Source organism: Microtus pennsylvanicus, chromosome 17 (genome assembly GCF_037038515.1).
Source record: "Microtus pennsylvanicus isolate mMicPen1 chromosome 17, mMicPen1.hap1, whole genome shotgun sequence".
Lineage (NCBI taxonomy): Eukaryota > Metazoa > Chordata > Mammalia > Rodentia > Cricetidae > Microtus > Microtus pennsylvanicus.
In genome coordinates, this window is record NC_134595.1 from 37068305 (window position 1) to 37079285 (window position 10981).

Genomic DNA, 10981 nt, shown 5'->3' on the forward strand with positions numbered 1-10981 from the left:
TGGGTTGGAGAGATGGTTCACTGGGTAATGTGCCTCCTGCCAAGGCTGGTAACCTGAAGTTCCACCCCCAGGACCAATATGGTAGAAGGAGAAAACTGACTCCTTTAAGCTAGCCTCTGACCTCAAACATGTGCTGTGGTATGCACACACACATACACACACACACACACACACACACACACACACACACACACCACAAACCACATAAATAAATAATAACCACAAGACTTTAAAAAATCAAGGTGTGGGGGCTAAGAAGATGGCTCAGTGGTTAAACTGCTCACTGAGTACCACTGTGGATCCCTAAAAAACCCACATAAGACGCCAAGTGAGTATGGCAGTTCACCTATAACCCCAGTCTCAAAAGGCAGAGACGGGATCCCCAAAGCAAGCTGGCTAAGGAGACTAGCCGTGTAGATGACTTCTAGGTTCAATTGAATGACCCTATACCAATGAATAAGGTGGAAGACCAACCCAAAACGATTACCGACATCAACCTTGAGCCTCCACATATACACTCATGTACCTACCCACACACAAGCAGAAGCACACGGATATACAACATATGCACAAATAAAAAACCTGGGGGAAAAAAACCTTGTAAAATAAAGATTGAAAATGGTTAAGGAAGCCAACCTGATACTGGTCTCTGACCTCTGCCCACACAAGCATACCCTCAAACACATGTGTACACAGCCATACAAACACATACACACACCACACAGAATAAACAAATAAATAACCCAATTAACAAATGAGCTTATGAAATAAGCAGACAGTTCTTAAAAGAGGAAACGCAAACACTTGGGAAAAAATGTCCACTCCCACTAGCCATCAGAGAAAGTAAGTTAAAACTGCAGTGTGAAAGCCAGAATGACGTGACCAAGCACACCTTTAATCCCAGCTCTCAGGAGGCAGAGACAGGGGGCTCTCTGTGAGCTCAAGGCCAGCCTGGTCTACAATCGAGTTTCAGGCCAGCCAAAGTTACATAGTGAGACCCTGTCTCAACAACAAAAATACCACATTAAAGGGCAGGAGAAATGGATCAGCGGTTAAAAGCACTGGCTGCTCTTTCAGAAGACCAAGTTCGGTCCCCAACACCCACATGGTGGCTCATAACCACCTGTAACTCCAATTCCATGGGTTCCTACACCCTCTTTGGGCTTCCCCAGGCTCTGCACACAGATGGTACTGGCATACATACAGCCTAAACACTTGCACATGTAAACTAAAAATAAATAAATATGTTTAAAAGAGAAAATACAGTGTAATTTTGATCTCATCCCAGTCAGAAGGACAGTCATTAAGAACAGAAGAAATAAAAGGTTAGGATGCAGACAAAAGGGAAATTCTACACACCCGTATGGAGGATTCTCAAACACTAACACTAGATCCTCCATCTGGCTCAGCTATAGCCCTCCCGGGTATTTACCCAAAGGACTCTACAGCCACATGTCACAGAGGCACCACTGGTTACTGCAGCACTTTTCACAACAGCTAAATTAAGGAACCAACTTAGAAGCCCATTAATCGAGGGATGGATAAAGAAAATGCAGCTCCTGGCTGGGGATGGGACCCAGTAGTAGAGTGTTTGCCTAGCATGCCAAAAGTCCTGGCTTCATCCCCAGCACCACATAAAACTGTGCCTGAAATCCCAGCAATTAGAAGTTCAAGGTCATCCTCAGCTACATGGTGAGTTCAAAGACAACCTGAACTATATGAGACCTTGTAATTGCTGGGTGGTGGTAGCACATGCCTTTAATCCCAACACTCTGGGAGGCAGAGATGGTGTAGGAGGTACTTCTGGCTATGTGTTGCTTCCATTGGTTGAATAAAGAAAACTGTCTTGGCCTTTTAATAGGGCAGAAAATTAGGTAGGCGGAGTAGACAGAACAGGATGCTGGGAAGAAGGCAGTGTGGCAGACGCCATGAAACTCCAGCCTGAGACGGACGTAGGTTAGAATCTTGCCGGTAAGCCACAGTCACGTGGTGATACACAGATTTAATAGAAATGGATTAATCAAGATGTGAGAGTTAGCCAATAAGAGGCTAGAGTTAATGGGCCAGACAGTAATTTAATTAATACAATTTCTGTGTAGTTATTTCAGGAGTTAAACTAGCCAGGCGGCAGGATGCAGCCCGCTCCTCCTTCTACAACACAGAGGCAGGCAGATGTCTGTGAGTTCAAGGCCAATCTGGTCTACTAAGTAGTTCCAGGATGCCAGGACTACACAAAGAAACCCTGTCTCAAAAAATTAGAAGAAGAAAAGAAGGAAAGGAGGGAGGGAGGAAAAGAGAGAGAGAGAGAACAAGGGGCTGGAGGTTCGGTTCCTAGCATCCACATGGTACCTCTCAACCATCTGTAACTCCAGTTCCAGGAAACTGGACACTCTATTTTAACCTCCATAAGCACCAGGTACACAGGTGGTTCACCTACAAACATGAAGGTAAAACACTCAATATGTAAAATAAAATAATCTTTGCAAAAAGAAGAAGAAAAGAAGATGCAGTTTATGGGCTGACAGATGTGTCAACAAGTGTTGATACGCAGGCCTGACAACTTGAGCTGGCTATCTGGAAGCCACATGAAGTGAAAGGCAAGAACAGACTCTACAATTGGCCTCTGATTTCCACTGCCGGTGTGCTCCCACAGCCAGATACAATAATAATAAATAAAAATTTTAAAAAGTCTAAATTGTGTGTGTGCGTGTTATACATGTTCATGTGTTTGTATGTGTGTACATGGTAGGGAGTGAGCTCAGAAGGAGGCCAAAAGCCAATGTCAGGTTTCTTACATGTTTAAGATGTATGTGTACATGTATGTGCGGGAATACTCAGGGAAGTCAGACGAGGATGCTAGATTCTTGCTCTCTCTCTCTCCACCTTGTTTCTTTGACATAAGATTTTTCTCACTGAACCTGGAGCTAAGTTAGTGGCCAACAAGTCTCACCAATTCTCTTGTCTCTGCTCCCCATGACAGTGGGGTTACAGTGTGTGTGTGTGTGTGTGTGCACGTGCGCACGCACTACAGTGTGTATGTATGTATTACAGTGCATGTGTGTATTTACAGTGTGTGTTACAATGTGTTACAGTGTGTGTGTGTGTGTGTGTGTGTGTGTGTGTGTGTCTTTGCCTCGATTTTTATATGAGTGCTGGTATCTGAATTCAGATCCTCATGCTTATACAGCAAGTGCTCTTACCCACTGGGCCATCCCACCAGCCCCCACCTTTTCTGATGCTGGGACTCTCACTAACCATGGAGCGCATCGATTCAGCAAGACTAGCCAGCCAATATGCATCCATGATCCTTCTGTCTCAGCACTGGGATTACACGTACACCTACCATGTCTGGCTTTTTACCTGGGTACTAGAAATTTGAATTCAGTTTGTCATCTTGTCCAGCAAGCACTTTATCAACTGACTTGTCTCCCCAGCTCCTAAAAACACCATTCTAAATACCCCCAAGCCCCAACAGGATGAACTATGGCAGTTAAAAATCTAACACTTAGCCGGACATAGTGTTGCATGTTTTCCATCCCAGGACCCAGCTGGCAGGGGCAGGCAGATCTCTGTGAGTTCAAGGCCTTCCTGGTCTATGTATATAACAAGTTCCAGGCTAGCCAGAGCTACATAGTAAGACCCTGTCTCAACTTTAAAAAGGGTGGCGGAGTTGGGGGAAGAAAGAAAAGAAACCGCCTGTCTCACATCTTCTGTTACCCTGGCACACATGGACTGAGATGCTCAATAAAGCAGCGAGAACACACACAGTGTTTGACGTGGGCGGGTAGGTGGGGGTGGGGAACTAGGTGACTGCAGGATAAAGAGCGGACACGCAAAAGAGAAGATGGGTGAACGGAGAAAAAGACAGGAGGAAGGGTTGGAGGCTTAAAAGGAGAGCAGACACATGAGAATTGAGAGGCTTCTGGGTGCAGAACCAGCAAGGCACCCAGGACCACAGCCCACAGACTTCGGGACTTCAGTTGCACCTGAAGACTCGGAAGATCATGCCTGTGGCTCCTCCAGGCCACTCTTGACCCTCCCGGCTGCAGCCATGTCAAGATGAGCAGGGTGAAATGGGAGTGGATAGGGACATGCAAAAGTTCCTGCAAAGGGTGCTGGCAGAAATGCCCGGAACGGCTATGCAAGGGCAAACGTTTTCAGTGAAGCCAGGAGACACCTTCTCCAGTCTCCCATGACTGCCACCCACTGCCAGCCCTCGCTGGTTGCCAGATCACATCTCCCGGCTCAGTGGTTTCAAACCTGGCGAAGTTCTACCAGCTGACTTCATTCAACCCTGCACGTGCTTCTGTTGACCTTCAACCACACCTGCCCTTGATCCCCTTGGTCAAACCCTGGCTCCCATCCTCACACAGGCACCTTCCGCTAAGCACCCAAAGAACTCAAGCCTGGGTGGAGTCCAAGTTTGAGGGGGAGATCAAATAAAGACAGCCCTTCCCAATCCTGTCCACATGGGTGTGTATTTCCATTCGGGTCCTCTCTCCTTCCACAGGATTCTTGGCCTTAACCCATCTCACCATGCATCCCTCCATCCACTGAGCAACCCTTACTGAGCATTCGTGTGCTAAGTTCCTTTGTTAAGCTCCTCGGTCACCAAGATCACTGAAACTTAGCATTGCATACAGACTTATCGGGAGACCGTCTTTTGAACAAACATTCCCAGAGTGGCCCACCAACTCTCCCATGACCGGACACAAAGGAACATGCAATCATGGCAAAGAAGATGGCTTAGTTGACAAAGCACTTGCCATACAGGTATGAGGACCTGAGTTCAGACCCTCAGAAACCACATAAAATTCTGGCGTGGGTAGCATGCTTCTTTAAATCCCAACAAGGAAGGAGTGGGTGGAGGCAAGTGGATCCCTGGAGCTCATTAGCCAGACAGACCAACCAAATCAATGAGCTTCATATTCAGTGAGATCCTGTTTCAGAAAAGAAGATGGAGATTGATCAAGGAAAACCACCTGATATTAACCCTTCTGGCCTCCGCATTCATGCAGGTGCACCAGCACATGTGCTTGTGAGCAGGCGCGCACGCATGCACACACACACACAAGAGAGAGAGAGAGACAGACAGACAGACAGACAGACACAGAGACACACACAGAGGTACACAGATAGACAAGAGTGGGCCTCATCTATTTTACTGTCTGGGATAGGGCTCCAAACACTGGGGCTCTTCAGGCTAAGACAGGTAACTAGTCAGAAGCATCAGGTCTCCAGTCTCTGGAAACAAAGAAATCAGAGCTGGGATACTAAAAAGGGGGCAGACTCTGGGTACCAGCCACCTCCTGAGTAGATGGAAACCTCTACTCTCCTATGTTCCCCTGAGGGCTGCCTTAGCTTGCCTGCCCTTGGCACCACACTCTGCCAGGGGACATTGGCAAGTTCATACAGCAAGCAAGGAGGCAATAGCTGGCTTCTTGCCCATCTGGAGAAAGAGAAGGAATGAGGCCCCACCCTCAGCCTCATACCCGCCTGTTCTGCCAGGGACTGGGCCCGCCCAAGACAGAACATAACAGTGAGGAGGAGGTAGTCAGCTGAGTGCCACCTACCCTACCACAGTGTCAGTCTCTAGTTCTTTGTCTCCCTCCCCCCCCCAACCCCGTCAAAGTCCTAGGCTGAGGCTACAGAGAGTTGCATAGGACTGGGGACAGTTACTGCAAGGATGAAGCCCTAGTGTGCCAGAGAATCTCTTCTCCCTCCTCAGGATATCACTAATGCTGTCGTCCCCTGATTCTTGTTGGGTCTTCCTACAACCATCAACATGGAATCATACACAACAGACATTTGAACATATGATCCCCAAAAGCCACATATGAAAATAATCACAGAAAAGTTAGTCACAAGAGCCTATCAATAGATGGATGGATATGTCAATTGTGTATCTTCACATGGTGAAACACCACCCAGCCAAGAGAAGGCGCAAGCTACAGCAATGTACAAGCACAGGGGTAAAATTCACAGCCATCGTGTGGATTATAAATCAGACACAAAAATGCACACTCCATCCTATTCATGAGAAATCCTATACCAGGTCAGTCTGTGCTGTCTGAAGGCAAGAGAGTGAACATCCCTTTGAGGGGAAATCAATGAGCAGTAGGAGGCAGGAAGGAGGGCATCGGGGAGCTGGGCTTCTTCCCCATCCCCCAAATGGTGATTGAACCCAGGACCTTCTATATTTAGAAAAGTCCTCTATAACCAAGATATATCCCCCAGATAACCCCCCTTTTTGGAAACAGGACCCCACTATATAGCTCAGTCTGTCCCTTCTTTCACTCACAGTTCTCCTGCCTCAGCCCCAAGAACAGTTGGAATCACAGGCATGCCAAAGGCTCTGTTTCTTCACTCTGCCTGTGGAGCACCAAGATGCAAATACCTGAGTTAGTAGGGAGCCTGCACAGACTTCTGGGAAATACTCTAACTGAACCCGGGGATGTGTTGAGCTCCATAGGCCACCATATTTGTGAGCTGAGGAATCAATCACTCAGCTATCTTATTCTACTCCACTCTCCCTCTGTGCCCCGATCCTAGGCAGCCTTGGCCTCGCTCTTCCTTCATCACCATCTCCTTTCCCACCACGACTGTGGCCCAGATCAGGGGCTCACAGGGAGCCAGAGTAGCTACAGAAAGTCTCGAAACTTTTGTGGGAAGGCCCCACCACCGTCCATCCATCCTAGGACCTTTAAACATGGTGCTCTTCCCCTGGACCTTCTCTCTTCCCTCCCTCTGCCCCAGCCCCGGCAGAAGCCCTACTTCCTCCCTCTGCCAGTCACTCCACTTCCATCACATGACAGGCTGACCTGCCCCTCTACCCCCTCACTCCTGGCCCAGTTACCAGGGAAGGACCATTTGTTTGGGTCCTCATGCCGGTCCTCTTCATCTCTCCCCCGCAATGGACGGTCCCCTGGGGAAAGAGCAAGTGCTGTCTGATTTCTGCCTTGTCCCCTGCTCCTCACCTGGTGCCACCTGTTCAAAACTACTTGAAACACCATGGAGCAAACGAACAGTCAGGCTCCTCCTATCTTGCAGGGGATAAAAAGCAAAGATTGCATTGGGGGACAAAACTCCTACCCCTCTGGGGCCAGGACACCTGAGTGAGACAAAGCGGTGGCTCTGGCACGCATGGGAGGTGTGACATTAGGGAAGTCACTTCCCTTCTCTGAGCCTTGGGGTGCTTATGTGGGGAACACAAAGCAGGTGGAGCAGAGCCAGGGTAAATTTGGAGAGACACATGACAGTGTTTGTGTGTGCAACAGCTGTGTGGGCATGCATACACTCCTCCCGAACAAGAGCATCCGTAGCTTCCGTCACCTTCTCAGCAGGAGCTGTGGCCACTAAGGTTCAGAACCATGAATTAAGGCCTTGTTCAGCTCCGGAGCTCTAGAATTCTAGTAAAGGAGAAGAAATGGAAGCAAGCTAAGCACAGGACTGGGAACTGGATTAAGTAGAGAACTGGCCATCCTATAGGATCTCACCACAGGGGTGACTGCAGGACTGCTAACCTTCGGGTACTCCAGGCTGGGAGAAGCAGAGGCCAGAGGAGTAGCCCCAAAGGACGGCTTTAGGAGGGAGGAATCAGCCTGACGTCTCTTTCTGCAGCTCCCATCACTATCAGACAAGCACCCACTTGTCTTGGATATGGCACAGAGTGAGGAGGCGAGGTTGGCACCTAGAGATGCCCGCCAGGCCCTTTGGCGCCCAGGTCAGAGAAGCTTGGCGGGAACACTCAGGAGGGATGCCAGTTCCTCATCGGGACCACATAGGAGCCTCGGGAGGGCTCAACATGTACAAACTGTGAGGGCCAAAGAAACCAGCGGAGGGCCATGAGACGGTTCAGCTGGCAAAGGCACCTGCTGCCAAGCTCGATGCCGTGAGTTTGATCCTGGGGACCCACGTGATAGAAGCGAGACGGGACTCCCACAGGTTGTTCTCTGGCTTCCACACATGCGCCATGGCATGTGCATAGAGCGCACACAAAATAATTTTTTTAATTAATAATTTTTAAAAAGTCAGCTGAGGAGTATAGGATCCAAGCTCAAGACAGTGCAAAGCCGGAGCAGGCAGCACCCTCCAAACAGGGAGGAGGGGCAGGTCTCAGATTCAGAAAAAAATGCAGGAACAGAGTGGGTGGGGGTAAGGAGGGGGGCGCCTCGGCAGAATGAGGAAGGCAACTGCATAGAAGACAGGGGTGCCAAAGTGGGCAAAAGGGGCTCATGAGCAGAACAGCAAGGCTGAGAAGCGAGTCAGAGACATGAGCCCAGGCTGCCTCAGGGTAAGAAGTTGGCCCACGGGATGGGCCAGGCAGGAATGGCGGCTGGCGCGTGTCTGTGGCAGTAGGAGGGCCCTGGCTGCCAGCCCAGATGCGTGGTAGCTTCTGAGCTGGGTTCCTGTGAGGGTGAAAGCCCAAGAGATGTTTATCCAGAACAAGAACGTGAGTATCACACCTCCACCAGCAAGGGCCGCAGTGATAGGCACCGGCTGCTTTTTCCTGGGCTGCATAGTCTCCTGAGAGTTACCTGTGAATGGGTTCCTGGCTAAGAAAGAGAGCTGTCCGCCCAGAAGCCCCTGCTTGAGCCAGGACCTGGGCACTTGGTTGAGATGGAGCCTAATCCATGCAGATAAGGGAGGGAATGAGTCACAGCAAGCTCTCCCAAGAGGCCACTGGAAAACCAGCTCATCCAAATGCAGACAGACACTTGTCCCCTAACACAGACATCCCTGTTCCTGTCGCTGTCACACAGGGCACACGCAACAGCAAAATCCCTCCCTCCTCCTCCCCTGAGTCACCAACCTCCAGTGCCCCTGGTTCTTCTCCCGGATCTCAGCCCCAATTACCCATCCCTGCCCACCCTCACATGTCCAATGGGCATCCTGCACCATGCCATGGTTGGCTGCAGGGAGCGCGGAAGGGAGTAAAAGTCCTAAGCCCACAGGCAGAAAGAGAGGAGAAGGGTTGGGGACCTGTCTGAAAAGCAGCAGGCAAAACAAGGAAGTGGATAGTCTCAGCCAACCAGGGGAGGTAAGAGCAACAGTACTCCTGGAGTGTGAGATGCCTCCCAGGGCTCTCCAATTCCCAAACCCCAGGGAGCAGCTCAGACCTACCCCTTAAAGGAAAGCCCAGAATTTGAAAGGGCCACTGTCTCACCTCCCCCGGACATCTTGCATGACAGGAGTGGGAAGCTCTGAGCCAAGGGTGGCTGGGTGGGTGGGTGGGGGTAGGGGGAGGGAAGCTATCCTAATAACTCTGGAGGGACCTGCCGCTTAAGAGCTCAAGCATGTCACCCCAATCCTCTGCCCTGCCACACCAGTAATGTGGAATGCCCAATTCCTACTCCCAGGTTCCCTAAGTCCTTCCCCCAGGTTCCATGAGAATTCAGCTAGGGCACCAGTCACTGGGATACAGATGACAGTTCCATTTCCAAACCTGTCCCTCATCATGCCCAGTCACCGTCTACTGCCTTGCGGGATAGAGTACTTCATTTACAAGTTCCCAACCCTGTACCTGTGGCTGTGGTATAAAACCACAAACAGGCTCTCATCTGTGCCCCAGAGGAACAGCCAGTCACATGCAGAGAGACCTCCAAGGCACTAGACACACTCTGGCAAACGTGTACATAAGTACACACAGCCACACTGGCCTCCCTGCTGTCCATAAGGAGGGACTGAAATGTGGGTGCAGGATGCATTTGGAGTAAACCCCGACTCTGCTGGCCTCCCATGGAAAAAGAACTGTAGGACCATAGTTCAGCAGACAATCCCATGAGGTTGCTCCTCCTGCCCCCTTGGAGAAAGCGGTTGTGGCCCTGCCGGGCTGGAGTAGAGTTGGCCAGTCCCTACTAATACAAAGCACTTTCTTTCTCCAGGAGAAAAAGACTACGCAAAGCCTGCCCACCCGCATCAATCACCTGCTGGTCATCGCTATTTTGCCTCTGGACATTTCCCACATCCAGGTTCTAAGAATCAGTCAGAAAAGGAGGGAGGAGAAAGGGGATGCAGAGCTAAATGCACCCTCCTCACGCCACCCACCCCTCCCGCCCCGACCCCCCGCAGACACCGCTGGCTTCCCTGCCCTCACACCCTGCTGCGGGCCGCGGGGCGGGCCGAGCTGGCTCTGAAGAGTTCAGGACAACCACCACTCTGCCTCCCCACCCATGCTAAGGGGATGTTAACCTTTCCCTCCTTGACCCAGCACCCTCTGGGGGTTCCAAATTCTCACCTGAACTAAACTAATAACTAATTGTCTCTTGCCTGCTCCACTTCTCTCCCTCCCCTCCCCTCCCCTCCCCTCCCCATGTCTGTTGCCTCCTTCTCTCTGCCACTTTCTCTTTCCTCTTTCTTTTTGTTTGTTTTTGCTTTTTGTTTTAGGTTTGATTCGGGTTCAGGTTGTTTCAGAAACGATCTCACTATGCTGGCCCTGGATTATAATCTTCCCGCCTCAATCTCGGTAGTGCCTGATCACAAACCTGCCCCCAACGTCTCACAGGTATTAGCCTTTCTAAGGCACCCTAAGCTCAAGGACACCAGAAGCCCAGGTGTGACCTCCACGGAGCTGGCTGCAGGGCCCTCCCACGTTCCAACCCACACCTTCCCAGACTCCTTACTGTCCCAAGTGGACTAGGCTCTGCCGCGCCCGCTGCCCGCACCCAGCTAGCAGCACCCTACCTGAAGCAGCAGCCACCTCCTTTGGGCTCGCACCGCACCCCCGGGCTCACAGCGCTCGGGCCGCTCAGGGCCCGGCGGAGTCCCGGGGGGCTGCGGGCCGCAGGGGGGCGCTGGCTCGAGCGCCTCACAGCAAACCAGGCTCACGGTGCAGCCCATCCGGCCCGGCGCCCGGCGGGCCCGGGGCGGGGACACGGACTACCCTCGAGCCGGTCCGCCCCCAGCCCCAGCCACCTCTTGGCCCCGGGCGTCTGCGACGTGGGGAAGGAGGGTGACGCCCCCGGCCCGCCCCGTCGGAGTC

At 51.2% G+C, this 10981-nt stretch overlaps 1 protein-coding gene across 9 annotated transcripts in view; it reads right to left on the reverse strand.

The window, feature by feature from the left end:
- Positions 1-10876, reverse strand: part of Tns1 (tensin 1) — a 222161-nt gene extending 211285 nt beyond the window's left edge. For 2 of the 9 annotated variants that reach the window (XM_075951162.1, XM_075951159.1), the window contains exon 1: positions 10684-10870. In XM_075951162.1, the coding sequence (XP_075807277.1) occupies positions 10684-10839 (156 nt within the window). In that variant the 5' untranslated portion in view covers positions 10840-10870. Of the gene's footprint in view, positions 1-10683 lie in introns of all 9 variants that reach the window. The other 7 variants (XM_075951155.1, XM_075951154.1, XM_075951157.1 and 4 more) reach the window with 7 other exon arrangements.
- Positions 10877-10981: the final 105 nt, after the last annotated feature.